Genomic DNA, 19,335 nt, shown 5'->3' on the forward strand with positions numbered 1-19,335 from the left:
TCCTAACAGAGGTTGTAGGCGAATATAGGTACGTTACATACGTACGCGCGCATTACGCGTACGACCTCTCCTGCCTCCCTTCTCTTTGTGCTCGATCATTTTGTCGTGATTACACCCGCGGTATGCGCGACCGAGGACCGTCGATGCGACGGAGAGCAGAGGGACACGGCAGAGGGACACCGAGCGAACAGATAACTCTGGAAGATGTTAATTGCACGTTTCTTTGAATTACAAGAGCAGCGTTTGCACAAAGGATTTCGTCGGAGTTCTTAAATATACTTTTCGCCGAGATTGAGATATTATGTGAATATGTAATCTCTCATTATGAAATATTATGTTTTAATGTTACCGATGTGGAGCAATGTAGTTTTCCTTTTTAATTAAGATATACGAATAATGTATGTTTCTTTCTAAAATACGAATTAATATTTTCGTGAAGGATTATCACACTTCTCGAAGAATTTTTATATTGAATAATTGGCATTTTAATTATATTATTACATTCTAACGCTCTAATTTGTAGTAATTTGTAATAATTTATAAGCGAATAATCGTTCTTTCTAGGATATGAATTCATATTTTCGTGAAAGGTTTTTAACACTCTCGAAGAATTTGTATATTGAATTGGCATAGTAATTATATTGTTACACTCTAACGCTCTAATTTGTAGTAATTTATAATAATTTGTAAGAGAGATTCTTGGAACTGCTAATTAAAATAATTAAACAACTAATTATTTTAATTAGCAATTCTAACAACAATACAGTTATCATTAGGAGACATCAGACGTAATATTATGAATTTCAACGTAAGAATTTATAACATTCATCGCCTTTCTAACAATTAAAATGCACTCTCTGCCCCCGATAGCACCGATGAATATACAATTGCTTTCGTATATAAATTCTTCTCGAATCGCCTTGACTGATTATCTTTTACGGCATTATTATTCAAAATGGAAATATAAATGTGGAATGGAGATACGAAAATATGAGTTTCCTTAAGTAGTTTTTAATTTTAGACTGCGATTATAGCCGTGCTGAATGATTGATATTTTTCTAGACAATTTCTCGCGAATTCCCACTTATTACACGGATTTGAAATTAATGGATTACACACGACGACAATACCGATGCGAAATGATAATAATATGCCGCCGCATGTCACGTATTGTGTACTGTTCTCTGCAAATTTTACGCTGTGTCGGAAATCTATTCGAGGCAACATTTTTGCATTATTTCTAACAATGTCAATGAAAAGATCGATCACAGACGAATTTCATTGACTATTTTTATATCTCCACATTACTCCTTTACTTCATCGTCTCTCGCTACTTTTCTTTTCACACACGATCTTATACGCATATTTCGATTGTTCTCAAATTAATCAGTGCTCGGATTTATTATTCGTTTTTATATCTATTGCAGGGTGATTGCACATGTACGTGCATTATACACGAAATCGCTATTCGTTTTGATGAGATCAATTTTCGAGGGTGCTCCAGTTTGTTAATTTGCATCACCGCGAAATCATTTTTCAGTGTCTATAGCAATCGGAATGTCGATTCGCCGAAATTGCTTCTGTTGGAATATCTGCTTGCAATATATTTTTTAGGGGTTGCGTGAGAAATACATTACTATACGAGAGGTTTGATCGACGCACTAAACAATTTCTCACGAATGTACTTACGTTTTAATAAAACGAGAAAACAGGTGTCAAAGATTATGTTAATCTCCTTATTATTGTATCACGGAGAGTTTTCTTTTAAAATTTATCCTGAAAATTTTGTTAATCGTTGGACAGCATTAAGTATTTCAACAAATTTTACTGCGCACTACAATATATTTGTTGTATCAAAGTATATATAAAAAAAATTAGTGAAAATCATATAAAATTCGTCGAAATACTATGTTGTCCTACGATTAACATAATTATCAGGGTAAATTTTCAAATAAAATTCTCTCCGTATAGGTAATAAATAGAGATGTAAGACATAGTGGTAAACACGTGATACAGACAATGTGCTGTAATAATAGACACATGCTAGAATCACGCGAAAGAGGAATGATCGGCTTATAGTAGCCGAAAGGCAAAGTGGGAAAGCGAAGCGGTCGGTCCTGCGATGTCATCGCGAACAAATGACTCGAGAAACATACGTGATCGAACTAACATCGTAGAAGTTCTCTTTTCAGTTTTTCCTCTAATCATTTCCTACATTATCGTGGATTACGTTGCTAGCTGTCATTGATCTCTCTCTTCTCTATTATCTGTTTGTGCCAACGCAATTAATGTTACCGTTTTACACCGCGCGAAGTGGCGACGTCGAATTAAGTAATTGACCCGAGACAATAAAAATTTGCATATGAACGTAATACATTAGCATATCTTAAAAATGCAATTTGTGCGCAATGTTTTTCTTCAGCAAACTATGTAGCTATTGCGAGTATTGATACCGTGTATATATATATTCCTTCGCAATGCTAATACTACAGTATGAATATTAATATTGTTTAGCTGTTTATCAAAATTAAAACTGAGTGTTTCTCTAGTGATATTTTATTATAATGACATTTTTAAATAATCATATCGTTATGACAGCTGATTGAATCGACAGCTACGGCAATTTCTTCAGCTTGCTCTGTCGTTCACGCTTGCATATATATTATACATATATCTCGCGATCTCGCCATATGATTTTCTTTATTTAAATATATAAATAATTCATCTGGACACAATTGACGAGACTGCAATCGCTGTTGCAGTCGGACAAAGTAGGACGACACTTGTCGCCACGCTGAGAATACTTAGAAAATTTTATATTGCGTCAACTCCCGATCGTAATGATACTCAGACACGTATTAACAGCTGTTACAAAATATAATCATTCCATTAGCGGATGCAACTAATCAGAAGAGGAAAGTTTGCTTTAGGAGAAGGTCTTGGGAGAGTATAAATTGCATAATTCTTCGTATTACAACGCAATACCTTTCCTTTTATGCTTGTTTACACTTGTGCGGTACCGAGAACTGTCAAAAGAATTTCAAATCCGTGTGACTGATCATTCCGGAAAAGATACGATGATAAATATGACGAGACATAAAATATAAAACGAGTTGGAACGAGTCTGGGTACATTAAATACGGCAGTTTATTAAGAACAATATATTTTGCTCTGTACTGTGCATATACAATCTCGGCGTTATTCGCCGTTAATTAATCAAATAAATATAAAAGTTATACAGATTTAATTAATTGCTAGCGAGCCAACCGTTTCATTGCGATAGTACATTTTATCATAATACTGGATGATCAACAAATCGCTAAGAGATTGTGACGATGTTTCAATCACGGCTAATGTTCAAAGCATCCTAATTAGCGTAAAACATTATTAGTCAAACTTTTATCAGTTCTTGTCAAAAGTGCAATCAACCAAGTAAATTGACTGTATATTTTCTTTCCGATTGTGTCACAATTTATCAGATATACAAATCACTCCCTTTTCTTATCTTATTTTCTATTAGTAGATACAATCGATGTTTCGACACGCAATGTTTTGCTACGTAGATAGTTGCTTAGGAAAAAAAAATATATATATGTATAATATATATTCGCTATCTTTCTCTTTTGATGCTCGATTATCAATGATCGTACAGTATACTAAAATAACCACAGTGATAAAAACAATGTACATTCAGTCTAAAACGATTAACTCACGAGAAATATAGACGTGTAGGTATAGTCCGCCTTATTATAAAAATAATATCATTGCGCATGTACAATTTTATAAATTATCATTTTCTAACGTAGCAATATTATATATGATACGGTATGGTATAGAAAATACGTGGCAGAAATCGAGAAAAATATCTTTTTGCACAATGTATTATTAGCACTATTGCCCGACACGCCAATATTCCTGAGTTAATTTTTATTATTTGTGACACTCGACTTTTTTTTTAATTCGATTTAATAAGATTTTCATACATCCTCAGTAAGAAGTTATTGCATCATTTCGAAATTATTAACACAGGTAATTCCCATTCGCAAAAAAAAAACAAAGTAACAAGTTGAAACATACACAGTACACTCCTTCCCAAAGAACTATATGTTCCTTAACATTATATGCTCCTAAAGAAACTTCGGTGCAGCTGCCAAGTAAAAAGCAAGTAAAGAAGCATACCTTCCTTATATTGTATGTATTGATTTAAATACAACACATTACTACAGTGACTGTGCAAATATATAGTTCGCATAAAGTGAAAGCACACGTCACTTTGTTCAAAGTGATGACCGTCGTAAGAAAATTTGTTCTTAAGAACGTGAATTAAGAAATGTTATTTAGTATGACGAGCATGAATCTGCATCCATTTAATGGAATTAATCAGATCGGCGAAGTATGTTCACAAATAATGCATATAATCAATATACGCACGAGTTTCTCTTTGATTTAATTATATGTCAATATTTCAAGAGCTAAGTTTCGAGCTCAAAACAAGAAAAAAAAAATAAATACAAGTATTTTATTTCTCGAATTATGACATATAAAATTAAATAAGGTATTGACATATAATTAAAAATTATCTTATATATTCATTTTTACCCGTGAAATAAATTAATTGTAAATCATAACATAACACAACCGTCATGGTATTCTCAAAATACCGTCATAGCTAGAGTGTCTCTAAATTTTTACAACAATCTGGATACACTAAATTTTCTTCAGTTAAACAATAGTGACGAATACTTCGTGTTTGAAGATAATCGTCACGCATATATTAGATAAATAAGAACACATATTCCAGAGTTCTAACTAAACGGAAAATAAATTTTTATTTTTAAGTCTGTTTTACTTAATATATATTGTGTAATTAGGAACAAAAAGTTATTTCATTTCGTCGTATTTATCTACGTTTTTTATTTCGCTCTTACTCTCGATATGAAGATAAAAATGACGGACATGATAAAGGCACTTTTAAAACCTGATGTACATACAAGATCGATACATTTTCATCTATATATGTATATATATAAATTTACGTAAAAACTTATAGGTAATAATTTTGAAAACGTTACAATTTTTAATCATTGAACATATAACTTTATTACATTATTCAATAATTTCAAAAATTGATAATTTGGAAACGATTTTTTATAATTTCATAACTATAATCTTTTATGACTTCATTTGCTAGAGACAAATATTCAAAATTCTCACTTAGTTTTCTGTTGCAAATACATCATAATTTTTATTACCGTTATGGTTATTGTTGTTAAATTCGTGGATCATAACAGTTTTACGCCTTTCTATTAGAGAACGACATCGGTTTTACAAATGCATGTATGTTATCACGATGCGTTACTTATAGTAAAAAGTTAAAAATATTTAAATAAAACATTAAGCGCTTTTACAATGCATAACAAAAGCTAATAGACGTTCCAAAATGAAGCACAGCCACTATGGATGTTATAAAATATCAAATAAACGCCTACTAAAATTATTTTTCATATCGTAAATCAGGAGATGAGTTCAGAATCATCTTTAATTAAACTAAATAAAAATAAATTTTGAATTGAACGTATCATTCTATATGTAACTATATTAATCTTCATTTCTTCCAACTTTTCAATTGGTGTTCAATGCCATTAATGTCGACGATTCGGCATAAAAAATCGAAGATGCGATCATTCATATATATATAGCGTTCCGCTCGGATAAAAAATATATTCCCGTAAAGACGTGTATTATCATACAACATAAAACTTACATCGAAAATATACATCACTCTTTAGAATATACACGCGATATATATGTTGTATAAAAATCTACAGTTTCTAAGATCTAAATTAATAACGTAACACACTTCTTCAAATGAATGTCGCTAAAGATAGAGAAAAAAAAACGGCTATGTACACGCGCGTACGAAGAACTTTAATCCAGCTTATCAGAGACCAGCGGAAATCTGACTATTCTCAATTGCCGACCATAGTCGCAGACGACACTGTCCCTCAGCGCCAGCATTTGCTTTACGAAAATGCAGCTGTCTTTATGACCCAATCTTACTTCCCGCACCGGCTCGCCCGTCCGTACGTCCCAGACCACTAATGATCCCTATAACATTAATATTCGAATTTGTGAGAACGAGCACACTATTTTCGTAAATCGAGCATTCGAAATACAGTCTTATATGCATACCTGATTGCTGGTTATGAGGAGATGATGCGTTAACATCACCAATTGTAAGCTATAAGCTGCTTTATGCGCCGGCAAAGTATGCAATAAGTGTCCTTGAAAGCGTTCCCAGACGCACAGTCTTTCATCTGTTCCGATGCTTATCACATAGGACACTGAACATGTGATAGCGGCCACAGCACCGTCGTGGGCTTGAATACTATACATGCACGCTCCTGGAAAGAATATTACATAAGGGCATTAGATCAGAAGAGGTATAACAATTATATAGTATAAATCACATGTTTATCAAGATGAGGGAGGATGTGTCACCTGTCAGCAGATCCCACACGCACAACAGTCCATCTTGAGAGCCGCTACCGGATGTCATGGGACTTATTCTATCGATAAAGAGGCACGATATCGGACCGCAGTGTCCATGAAGCGTATACAGGGGCAGCTGGTCTTCTAACCTGGATAAGAAAAATATACACAGATACATAAACGATTCTTAGGAAACAAGCGAAGCTGGAAATTAGACTGCGCGTTACCTGTACACTTTCAAGGTGTGATCCTGGCTGCCTGTCAATACACGACCGCCTTCGCTGTCTAAGACAGTGATCGCTTGTTGATGCGCTCTGTGAGAGCCGATTTTCATGCAACGCAGATCCTCCTCCGTTTGCATGCTGTTGTTTAGGTCCATCGGCGAACCAGCGCTTCCCGTTCGCACGTGCGCTAAAATAGCGAACAGATCGATTAAACGTAAGATATAATTTATCTCAATAAAGAAATAAGAGCTTGCTATTCATGCGACACAACGCAATATCACGCGGAATTTAACGTGGAAGTAAACGCTGGTCATTATTTTAAAAATCATTTACTTCTTCTGTAAGACGTGAAGCCCCAATCAATCTGCTGGCCTTCGCTGTAGCTCTCAAGTTGCAGGAAGTCGACAGTTCCATTCAGTTTAGCCGCGACTACTCTGCTACCGACGAGTCTAACGGCAGAGATTCCAAGTCCTGATCCATCATCGAAGAGACACTAAATTAAAGAATGAGATTACAGAGTTTAATTAATATACGCTTGTCAGAATAATACATTCACTCAAATTATTCGCACTCTCACCTTGAATCTACCGGTCGTGCCCTCCCAGAATTCTAGACTGCCGTTAGCGCACCCCACCACTATGAGATTTTCCTGATAATCCATACACCAAATCGCCGCTATAATCTGCGACGATTGTATTGTGCGATCGGTGTTTATGGACGATGTGCTGCCAACTAAATTGCTCGATCTCGCAGAAAGAACGTTCAGCGGTTCCCTCGCCTTAGACTTTTGCATCTCCTCGATCGACCTGTTGTGCTCCTCCAGCATGATCTTGTACCGCTCGCCGAAGTCGAAGCCTTGATCGTAATTCTTTTGCGAGGGTGAATATTTTATGTTCGAGAATTTGACGTTGATCGCCGGCCTCAGGTCGGGAAGATCGTAAGCGCTGCCCAGGCTTCGACGCAGCAGCAGCTTCTGCTTGGTGTCGCTACCGAGCTCGTTGATCTGATAATCGTAGTCCAGCATGCTCCCGACGGATCGCCGGTTGTTGTTGTTGCTGTTGCTGCTGTTGACCCTTCGCATGTTGTAAGCGGGAGACAACTTCCCTTGGTACATCGCCGAGGCCGGCGAGTAGAATCCCATCGACTGCGCCGCCTCCATCTCGCCGCGAGACGGCGGCGAGCCGCTCTCGTAATCCGACATCAGCTCGTCGGCGTCCGGGGACGTTTGGCTCAACGTTTTCTGCGGACCGCTGAAGAACAGCCGTCGGTCGATGTGCGCCAACTGCTCGCCGGACGTCGAGTCCCATACCCTGATGTGTCCCGCTAGGCACGTGCTCGCGACGGTGTTGCCGTCCGTCGCGATGCACTCCACCTCCTGCGTGTGGCCCTCCAGGACCAGCGGTACCGCCTCCAGCACCAGCTGCGTGACGGAGTCGTGCGTCTTCTCCTGCTGGTGCCAGCTGGCTCGCCACTCCGCGTAATTTCGCGAGCAGATACAACGGTACAGCACCACCATCGTGTACGCGACCACGATCACGCTGATGAGGCACAGCAGAGCGGCTAGAAATATCTCCATCGGGCTCGACGGTACGAAAGGCGCGTCCGCGTTGAATACACGTCCTTCCGATCTCGACGGTCCCTCCATATCTGAAGATATAAACGCACAAAAAGGTTGAAGACTCGACAATTGTTGATCTTTTGTGTAACTTTTCACTGAAAAAAGAAAAAAAAACAAACCTGAGAAATCTAAAGGATCGAGCGCGGCGGTGGCGAGACTCTGCCACTGGAAGTGTTGAACGTCATTTGGATTGCTAATTTGTCTTGCTAATTGCGGGCTCACCGCGTGCGATAACTTTATCGTCGGCAGTATCGTCACTCGTCCGCCGGCGATCGACACGTTGTACATCGAGAGAATTGAAGACCAATGATACAGCGATAGGCTATTCCAAGGCGGGAAGTCCATAGGTCTCAGCTTATTTAATTTCTCCGTTGCATTATTAGTTAGATCCTGTGAAAAAAAAGATGCATTTTTTCCTTAAATGTATAGGCTATTTAAAAAATATGAAAATGAATGGTCCCTTGAAAATGAAAAATTTACCTGTTCGTTTAGATTGGCCGGGGCTACAGTTGCAGGCGATATAGACACAGGTGTTGCCGTATTTAGCTCGACATAGTTGTTTAATGACTGAGGCTTGTCTATCGTATATCCATCAATGTCAGTCTCGCTTAGGTGTATTATGTGCTCGATGATGCCGTAGTCGTTAATGGTCATGCTGATCCACACGATCATGCCTACCATAAATGCACGCTGGAAGATACGCGTTCGCGCCCAGAAGTGCACCAGTCTCAAACGCTTGGGGATCTTGGCCAGCGTGTGAGTGTTCTGTGTATTCGGGGCGATAACGCTGGTCGGGCCGGTGGAGAGGCCGTTCAATCTCGGGTGAGACTTGGAGCGGAATATGTGGGGCTTCCTGTTGGTAATCGTGGTGGTGAACTGCTGTCTGCGCGACGCCTGAATGTGCGACAGGTGAAACTTCGAGTTCTCGCTGGACAGCTCCGTACGTCTGATGTCGATCGCCAGGATCGTCGAGAAGAACATCATTTGCAGGAAAAAGTCGTTCAGCAGGCCGACGATGGCGAATATGCAAAACTCCTGGATGGCCGGGACAAAGGTGAACAGCCCGATGGTCAGAATCGTCACCTCCGTGAGTAGATTCTTCGTGATGGACCAGCCCTCCTTCGACAGAGCCTGCGCGACGCGTATCTTCACGTCCAATTGGGCGGGCGTGCTCACGACACTCTTCGTCAGCACCTGCACGTTCTCGAGGCCGAAGATAATCACCAAGTACGGGAACACTTCCTTGGCACTCATGCTCAGCGTCAGACCGAAGAAAAAGCACACACCCATAGTCATCGACAGCGAGCCCATCACCGTCACGCTGGCACTGAACGCAATGCCGATTTTAGACTTTACCAGTTCTATTTTCCGCACTTGGAAGTACTCGTACAAAAATAATAGCAGGGAAGTCATTAACAGCGGGAAGAATTCACTGTAATTGAATTCACCGGGATAGAAAATATTCAGCACTTCGTCGCGCGCGTCTACGCCCGTGCTGTTGTCGACGTTTTGATGCAGGTGATAATAGGTCCTCAGTCGGCGCTGCAATCCCTTTACGAATCTGTAAGCGAACGAAATGCATGTTAGTATAATCTCGCACTGATAATGAACTTGAAAAAAAAAAAATGAATTACGTTAGACACTCACTCCTGATCGTATTTCTTTAAATAAATAGTCACGGCATATTGCAGGATTCTCTGGCGAATTCGAGCAGGATAACGTTTCACTCCCGTTTCCTTCAAACTCATTCCAAACATCACTTCGGCGAGACTTAGCTTACCCCTCTGAAGGTTCTGTAGTAAACATAAACATAAACTCACGCCTTTTCACAATAAAGATAAGACTAGGACTATAACATGCCAAAATGAAAAGAAGAATGCTTTATTTATTGCGTTACAGTAAAGAAAAATGCATAATTATGTGCAAGACTGTTACTGCATGCGAAATTATAATTTCATAATCGTAACATTTACCTGATACGAAAATATTGTATTAATGAGATTTGTGTCTTGAGCAAATAATTCCATACTCTGTTGCCAGAGATTTGCGGGCGATAAGACAAGACAGTTGTATTCTGGCAAAACCTCGGCCTTCTTGCCATTTCTTTTCTTCACTGTTTCAATATGCAAGCATACCTTGTCAAGTGTCTCTAATCTAAAAATCAAATCAGATCAGATTATTATTCCAAGGAGAAAATATATTTCAATATCAAATCTTTAATTTTTTTTTCAGAAAAATAGATGTATTTTTTGCACATCTTGAGTTTTACATAATCTTTGAATATATTACCTTTGAATATATTTAACATCTTAAAAAAGAAGTCGAACATGAATTACATGAATTACAATTCGATTCCAAATAGTTAGAAGATCTTTTAATTAATATCTTATTTGCCATATTGCGTATGAACTATACTTGCTAGTTAATCCTCTAACCAGAACATCGGTCATTATGACTGCTACCAGTTTTGCTAATCTATGTTCCGGCTAGAGGGTTAAAGGTGGAGTCACTCACGTTTCTGGATGCTGATAATTCCGTATGATCTCCAAGAGATTGAACACTTCGTACAGGGGTCCCCTGAATGCGTCCATCAGCGTGAGGTCCTCGCTCCATGGCATCACTCCGATTCTCAGCACCACTTGTTGTACGTACAGTACCGAGGTCTCCGTGCCGTTCGCCGGTAGGACAGTGTCGTTGATCAGGGTTTTCGGGGCATTGCCCGGCAAGGGCAGATTGACAAGCGGGTAGCTGCGACCGGACCGGAAAGCAAAACACCTTTAGACTCTCTTGTTCCCAAGATCAAAGCAAACCTGACAAACAGTCAGCGACGATCAGAGGGCGGGGGAGGGAGGGGGAGGGAGGGTGGGACAGATCAGGTGCGGGGCGACTCACCAGCATAGCAGGAGGACCGATATCGCGAGCGAGAGCACGACGACGGGATGGGACGAGCAGAACAGGCCGTGGGCATAGTAGAGCCCGGCCACTCGGTCCGGCAGACTGCGCGACATTTTTCACCTACTTCGTCCTCCTCTTCCTCTCCTTCCAGCCTTGGCGCATCTCACCTACGTCGACGTGGGCAGCCGATCGCGGGCCGCCGTGCCGCCGCCGTCGCCGGTAACTGACCTAGCAACATCCAACAATTACGGCCATTCAATGTAGCACCGATACGGCGAGCTGCTGCGTGACACATGATACACCGCGAGGCGAGCGACGGCGCCGACGGAGAATAAGATAGAGGTTAGAGGAGGGAGCAAAAAGGCGCCGCGTGTTTTTCATCGATTTATCGCCGTTATTACGCAACGAGAGAGGGTCCCCCGGGTGGGCGGTTGCGTGTATATGCGCGCGCGCGCGCGCGCGCACGTGTGTGCACGTCGGGGCTAACGCTGTGCGGATATTTAATTCGCGGCGCCGATAAGCACTCGGCCAGGTCGAACTTGGCCGTTCGTTCTCCAGGCCGGCCGTTCCCCCCCGTGGCCGCGCCGCGGCGTTCTCCAATTCGTGCGCCAGTCACGTTTTCACGGTTAACGACCACCTCGACTCCTCGACTTACGGCATCCCCTTGGTCATCCCCGCTTCATCGCCGACGTTCCGAGGGCTGCCACCGAGCTCCGCGTGTGTCCCACCAGGAAGAGAAGGTGCTCGACGACGACGACGACGACGACGCTCGGATTATCGATCGTTTCCCCAACGGGAATGTTCTCGCGAGACGTTCTCGACGACGACGGTGCGCAATTTTATTCCCCCTTTCGGTCCCGCGCTTCGCCCCGCGCGCGCGGAGAGACGAGGACCGCGGAGCGGGAGGACCCGAGGCGGCGAGGAGGCCGAGGAGTTGACGCGAGACGCGATAAAAAGTCAGTGGCGGAGCGCGAATGAAGCAACAGCAACAAAAAAAAAATAACTACGCCGCCGCGCGTGAATCTATGTATGTATGTATGTATGATGTATACGGTGTGCACGAGGAGAGCTTTGGAGGTTATGTTCGGCGCTCGTTTTTGCGGCGCATTTAGAAGTCACGACGACGGTACGTAGGGGGGGGGGTGGAGGGAAGAGGGAGGGAGGGGGGAGAGCGCCGCTACTTGGGAATCGATTTCACACGGCGCGCTTACTTCAAACGCGAGTCGCTTATTGCGCCCGCACGTGCCGCGGGACGTGCGGCGTCACGTCATCGCTCGCGTAACTCTCGAGTGCCGGACGGAGCGAGCGAGAGCGAGCGCGAAATTCCCGGCGCGATCAGGGGCTCAAGAAGGGGGGGGGGAACGGGCGCCGGTCGCAACTCGCGACGCGCGCCTACGTGATCGGAACGTGCGCGGACGATGATTATATTCCGCTCCTCCGTTCCTCCAACTAACATTCCTCGCCGCGCGATAAGCCAAGCCGAACACCACGTCGCACGGATCTCCTCCTTCCCTTCCCCCCCCCTCACCCCTCGGCCGCTTCCTCGTGTAACGTTCTCCCCGCGAGTGCACTGGCCCCCGCGATCGTGCCGGGCGAGGCGTTCGCGCTCCCGCAAACACACACGCTCCGGAGCAGATTAATTTATTTTTAAACCCGTGGGGACCCAACCCGTGGGGGTCGAGCCTCCGCCGCGCGGCCAATCGTCGCCAGGTGCGTCGCCGAATACACACGTGGCCGCGAAAGGGTTGGGGAGGGGGGAGAGGGGGCGGAGGGGAGCGCGGAAGGGAAGAGAGAAAAACAGGCTCCTCTCCGGTGGGACGTGCGTCGCGCGCGAAAGGAGAGAAGGTATCGCGCCTCGCAGACCGAGGTCCGTCGCGTAACTGTTGTGGCCGCGCGCCCTGGTTTCTCTGGGTGTGTGCCTGCGTGTGTGTGTGTGTGTGTGTGCACACGCTCGAGCCGCGCAGTCAACTAATCCGTGATTCGATCGCATGCATAATCGAAGGCGCCCGCGGGGAATGCTCGCGGACGTGGGTGGGTGGGAGGAGGGGTGGAAGGGAAAAAAAGGTTTACGCGTCTGCATAATGCAGAGGAGCAGAAACGATCGCTCGGGAATTCGGCGGAGATGGACGGAGTAGATATAGGAGAAAGAATGGGTGAGAGAGTGAGAGAGAGGGAGGGAGGAGGGATTTCTCGCTTGGAAGAGATTAGATGAAGTAGAAAGAATTCCCACGACGCAAGAATTCAGGGAAAATGAATAAGAATAGAAGTCTCTTGTACAAATTTCGACGACGACGTTCGTCATCGAATTCCGAAAAGTTTCTTCGGTGAAAGGAATGCTGGAGAAGGGGAAATTATATGTATCGTGAAAGGAGCTTTCGCGACAGTTAACAATGATTGACGATAAATTAACGGGAGATAAATGATATTTGAATTACAGCCGAGATTTTTTTGGATGTAGCTTCCAACGATTGCGAAATGGTGCAAAATCATAGCGTGTCATTTTCCTTCTTCTCCTTTTAGAATTGTTAAATCCTATTCTTTTCCATCGCTATCTATTCATGAGGCTTCATCGCATGCATAACTTAACAGCTTGAATAGCTGCGGAGTAAAGCTTAATTTTTTTTTTTTTTTTCGACTACTAACCGGCCGGTGGAGTTTCGCAAACAGATTTCAAGTTGCAAAAGATCGAGTCGCGAAAAATCAAGGTGCCAAAGAGCACGTGAGTTATAAATGTCAGAGTTGATGCTTGCGAGAAAAATGTCTCGGGTGTTATATTAAAGAAAAAAAAATCGTGTTAAAAACTCACGTTATTTACATTATAATTTAGGAATTGAATCTCTCCAGTAAATCTTATACTTCTCCGAAACTTTTTTTCCGTTTTAACTTTTGTGTAAATTGTTAAAAATAAACTTCTCGGGGAGGGAATCGAGATTTGTCAGTGTCAGTCACATCGTACATCAATAGAGACCGGGCGTCTCCGCGTTTTTTTCTTTCGCCGCGTCTCGATTAATTAATTACCTACAAGCGTGGCGGTCGAAGAAGAAAGCGCGAGGTCACTTTAGCACGTAAGTAGTTAACACCGTGCGTCGTTAATAATTCGTCTCGCTCGCGTTATACATATATATATATATATATCTTCCTCACGTTCGATTGGGCTTTAGCCGGGCTGCGCGCTGCTCCGCGCGGCTTCGCGGCCGACCGACCGTCCCGTGCGCCTATTATCCCGCGATTGACATGTCTAATTGCATCAATTGCGTAATAAATGGAAATTAGGCTGCTGTAAATGGTCGGGTATCGCTCGGGGGTCAATCGTCTGCGAACGTGCGGGCTTGCGGCGCGGCGCGGCGCGGCGCGGCGGCGCGACGCGACGCGACGCGACGCCACGCGAGCTCGGCGACGCGCGGACGGCGCGCTCTCAGCGAACAAGAAACTCGTGGGAGTTTCGGGAAAGAAGAAAGAAATTCGCATTGCGCATTATTATGTCGCAATTAGTTACTGACGTAAGCCCGAAGGTTATTATTAATTGCGGCACGGCGACCGTGATACCGCGTGTCCCGTTTTCTTCTTCTCCGTCCAGCCGCACGCGCGCTTGGTTTCCAATTTTCCAATCCCTCCTTCCCTTCCCCCCCCCCTTTTATCGTTCAACTTCTACCCCTACCCGTTTTTCGTTATTAATGGAATTCATTGCGCGGACAATACGGGCAAATACGTTTTGTGCAGATATGTAAAGATCGCGTTGTTTTTTTTTCTCATAGTTTTAAGACCCTTTGAAAGAGAGATTACGAAATATTAATATATTCTCATTTTCTTTCTTCCCCTTTTTATTCGCTCCATTGTTCCTCCCTTTCTTCCACCAGTGCTCTTATCTTAAGTGCGTTTAGAAAAAGAAATGTGTTACGGCAGCTGCATTAAGCGCGTTTATTTTATATATAGAACTTATATGAAAATATTTAAAATTAAAAACAGGTGATATACGCATGCTGACCTGTTTTAACATTTGTAAAAAAAAGTCGTTTGTAAGGATATCGAAATTTATTCACACATTGCATATGAAATGATTATTTTACAAAAGTGCTGTTCATGCTTTTAATTGACAATAAATATTTCTGGATTGCGTTACATTCAGATTGGCCATGCTATTTGAATCGATAAATATGCTGTCGGTAATAGCTGCAGTATTATTCCAAAAAGTATCTTATATACAAGATGATTCATATATTTCTTCAGAAAGTTTTGGAAAAAAATGTCTTAATTTTTTTGGGGCAAGGCTTTTAAACACGCCTTTAAAAAAAAAGATGCTTTTTAAAACTCGCGCGTGTTATCTGTTTTATATTCTATACCTCGATTCGCGGTGACGCGGTGACTGAAATTTGGTTTGGCCTTTAGCCAAGCCGAGTGAGATAATCGTAGTGCAGAAATGCGCAGGAAATACACAATCATCCGTATATATTTGCGTAATTAGCATGAAACGTTCGTAAAACGCCGTGTGACGTGCTAAAGAAATAATTAGAGGCAATATTAGACGTCATATGTTTGCATATTCGTTAACGCGGTAACAAAAAGTATTATCGAGCGGGATTTGTAAGGCCTTGACCATTGAATTCTTACGTGTAGTGACTGGTGTATATGTAGATATATCCGCAAATGTACTTGCCTTTTTCTTTCTGCTCAGCCGCAGACTGTTTCTCGATATTTCCTTATCGGCATTATGTAATAATATTTTTTTCATGAAATGACTGACATTTTTATCTTCGGGCGTTCGAGATGAATGAAAATAAATAAAAAGGACAAACCGATAATGTTAAAACTAGGAAAAAGTCAATAATTTCTTATATTTTAAAATTTTTATATTTAAAATATACGTATTATATACATGTATAAATAAAAAATACGATAAATAATTTGCTTTCCGTTAGTAATTTATTAAATAGTTTATTGAAGTGATTATTGAAGATAACAGCGCGCATCGATACATTGCATGTATTGGTTTCTGACGATTGCCATTTGATGCACATGTTGCCGTTGTTCGGGCGTTCCGTACAGAGAACGTTTCAGCAAATTTGTATAATAATAAAGCGTTATTTTTTGTTGAATTTTAATATAACTTTTCAAACCCCGAGGTAGTGAATTAGACATTTATTTGATGTTGCAACCTAAATAATTCTGATTTTTAATCGTATGCCTCAGACAGGCGGGACAAAGATCAATACAATTAAATTTTATTCTGAATTTAATTTCCCATGCATTTTACATTAACCGAGTTCTAATGTGAGATAGTTACGACATTTAGTATTCGAAAATTCAAAGCTGCGAGAAAGATGTCGTCCAGTTTAACGTGAAAAAGTAATTCGTGGATTCAAATCTTTCCCCTCGCCTCTCCCCTTTTTTAATGGAAACCCTCTCTGCAAAAGTTAAATCATAAATTGCACGATATAGTATGCACGATATAGTATGCAAACGACATTCAACTTCCGACAATTAATTACATTCGTACTGTACATTATGCTAAGTAATTGTTGCACGGGATCGTAACGTTGTTATAACGTTACGTTTATCGCTCAGAGGTCCTCGTGGGAGCTCGTCTCGTCGGCGGTTTTCATTATAACGGTAAACCGGTAAAATTTTATGCTAGCGAGCGTAGCCTCGTCTTCAGATTACGGGGGAGGACGATATCGAGGTACAGGTTCTTAGGCAATATAGGCAAATGGGGCTTATAATAAAATCGCTTCGATAAATATTAATGGTATCGGTAGCGATGCGCCGGCTGCCGTTAGTTAGTTAGAGCTCGATGGCTTCCTCTCATCCGCTCCGCGGATGAAATCGATATCCGAGGTCCTCGGGTTATAGCTCCGGGTACCCGGATTTAATCCTTCACTCGCGAAGTTTCTCAAGAATCTAATAGATTCGACGTGTTTTCAGTCAGGAAGAAAAAATATCGAGGAGCTCTGATCATCCCATTCTTATACTTAAGCGTGACACATAGTTCACCAAATAAATCTGTCGCACTTGTCTCCCGATATTTCTATACCACAAATTTTCGATCCGATATAAAACAGTTTCACCTGAATAAAAATAACATGTTATTTTATATATATTACTGGTTTTATTTCAACCGATCATATGAATCCAATCATTTTTTATATTCTGCCAAGAATATATTTGGTTCTCAATTCTTTCTTTTTATAGATATTTGAGAAAATATGTATATTTTTTAAATAAAAGTAACAATATCCCCCCTCTAATGAGTGTCAAATATTAAGTAACATTGGCAGCATTGGAAAATTTTTATTAGAAAAAATTTACTGCAAGGTCTGGTAATAAATTAAATTTAATATCGGGCATAAGGATGTTCCAGTAAGTATCTTAAAGGGTATTAATTTTATATTAATTTTTTTGAAAACGAGATCCCTCTGCGTCCCTGCGGAAATTCTCCGGTGACACGGGCGCATCTGTCTTCCCCGTGATTTCCTCCCGATGACTTTTGCCCGAAACCTTTTCTCTCCGCTTGTGTACATTCGACTCTCGCGTCTTCCTAATCGAAATTGATGCAACGGCGTCTCCGAGAGATGATGGATGGCTCGTCGACGAACGCACACCGGGGCGATTTGAGCGGCTGGACGTTCTTACAAATTATTTTTCTGGCTCGAAGGAAGTTTCGGTTCGAGTTAAACGGACTTCCACGCACAGGAAGAAAGGGAGGGAGAGAGTGAATGAGAGAGAGAGAGAGAGAGAGAGAGATGGAGGGTGAGAGTTTTAAAATTTTTAGATACTTTCTAAAGTTCTCCGAGATCGAGGAAGGGTAAAAGCATACGCTGGCTGCGATATTCTCGGCATTCCCGTTAACAACATTTTCTAGTTTAGCAAGAGGCAGAAAACCAGTTAAACCTCAGACTTTTCGCCGCAACTAACTATTTACGGGAGAAGGCAGAGGTGGGGCAGGAGGGGGTTGCGAAAATACCCTTTTCCCTCTGATAAATGCTGCGCGAACTTCGCCTAAAAAAATACCTCGTGGCGAGCTTAATTTCCGGCTCCGGCTGGGAATCGGGCTCTACCCGTGGAAGATCGATCGCGGCGCGAGGAGGTGGGGACGCGCGCGATATTACGAAACCGCCTTCAGAAGTTTGATAAGCTCCGGTAGCTCGACGCTTGATGGAGTGGACTTATACGTCTTCGGCGTTTTGCACGGCGGGGAAACGATCCGCCAAACGAAACAGCGCGTATGTCTCTATTCGCTTTCCCCGGGACAGGAACGGAAAGCGTGTAGAGGGATAGGTGAGAGCGTGGGCGGATGGTGGTTCGTTTATCGTGCGGCCCTGAATGGCAATTTATCTTACCGGCAAGACGGACCGAAGGTACCAGTCCCTCGGATATAAATGACGCTGCCTCCTCGCGGAGATCTTCTTCGGAATTCTACGGGGCGCGACAGAAAGGGGGAGAGAGAGAGAGAGAGAGAAAGAGAGAGAGAGAGAGAGAGAGAGAGAGAGAGAGAGGGAGGGAGGAAGGATGGAAAATCTGCCGTCTCCATGTAAACGACGTCGCGTTAGAGTACATTTTCAATTTCTCGTATATTAAAGGGTCCGCGAGCTCTTCTCGGCTTATGACGTCTAAAGTGTATTCTCAATTTCTTAAGATATCCTTAAGGGTCCCGCGCGCGCGCGTATCCTGGATCTTTAACGTCAGAAAATTATAATACGCGCAGGATTCTCGCGCGACACGCGTCCGCGCCGGCAACTTTTTACTTAATCCAACCTGCGAGGGAAGCTCGAAATTGAGGCATTAATTTACTGCAAAGTTAAATCTTCCGAGCAATAAATTCTCGCGCGATATATCTAACTGCGGGAAAAAATTAAGTTAAATATCAACGTACCGCGAAGTTAACTTTCGGAACGAAAAGGAGAATGGATTATTGTCTCTCGGTGCCTTTAAAAAGCAACGACGACGAAGCTTATACAAAATTTACGACGAGCTTACACTCGATAATTTGCCATTAAAGTAACACGATAAAAATAATCAAAGAAACAAAGCAATTAAATGAAAATTAAAATTAGACCGTGAGTGCAGTATCCAAACTATCCAAAAACGCCGAAGAGGATTCGAAAAGAGACA

General features: G+C 42.2%; 1 protein-coding gene across 1 annotated transcript; it reads right to left on the reverse strand.

Annotated features, from left to right (window-relative positions):
* Positions 1-5,721: 5,721 nt before the first annotated feature.
* Positions 5,722-12,514, reverse strand: LOC105454922 (sterol regulatory element-binding protein cleavage-activating protein). The gene is made up of 13 exons (XM_011697901.1): positions 12,441-12,514; positions 11,227-11,457; positions 10,849-11,082; positions 10,308-10,488; positions 9,982-10,127; positions 8,815-9,895; positions 8,454-8,724; positions 7,294-8,363; positions 7,050-7,209; positions 6,720-6,903; positions 6,502-6,641; positions 6,193-6,404; positions 5,722-6,108 (listed from the first exon to the last, which is right to left on the reverse strand). The coding sequence occupies exons 2-13, from the start codon at positions 11,340-11,342 to the stop codon at positions 5,929-5,931; spliced, it is 3,975 nt and encodes a 1,324-aa protein (XP_011696203.1). The 5' UTR covers positions 11,343-11,457; positions 12,441-12,514; the 3' UTR covers positions 5,722-5,928.
* Between the last annotated feature and the right edge of the window lie 6,821 nt (positions 12,515-19,335).

The sequence above is a fragment of the Wasmannia auropunctata genome, unplaced genomic scaffold (assembly GCF_000956235.1).
Source record: "Wasmannia auropunctata unplaced genomic scaffold, wasmannia.A_1.0 LD335972.1, whole genome shotgun sequence".
Classification (NCBI taxonomy): domain Eukaryota; kingdom Metazoa; phylum Arthropoda; class Insecta; order Hymenoptera; family Formicidae; genus Wasmannia; species Wasmannia auropunctata.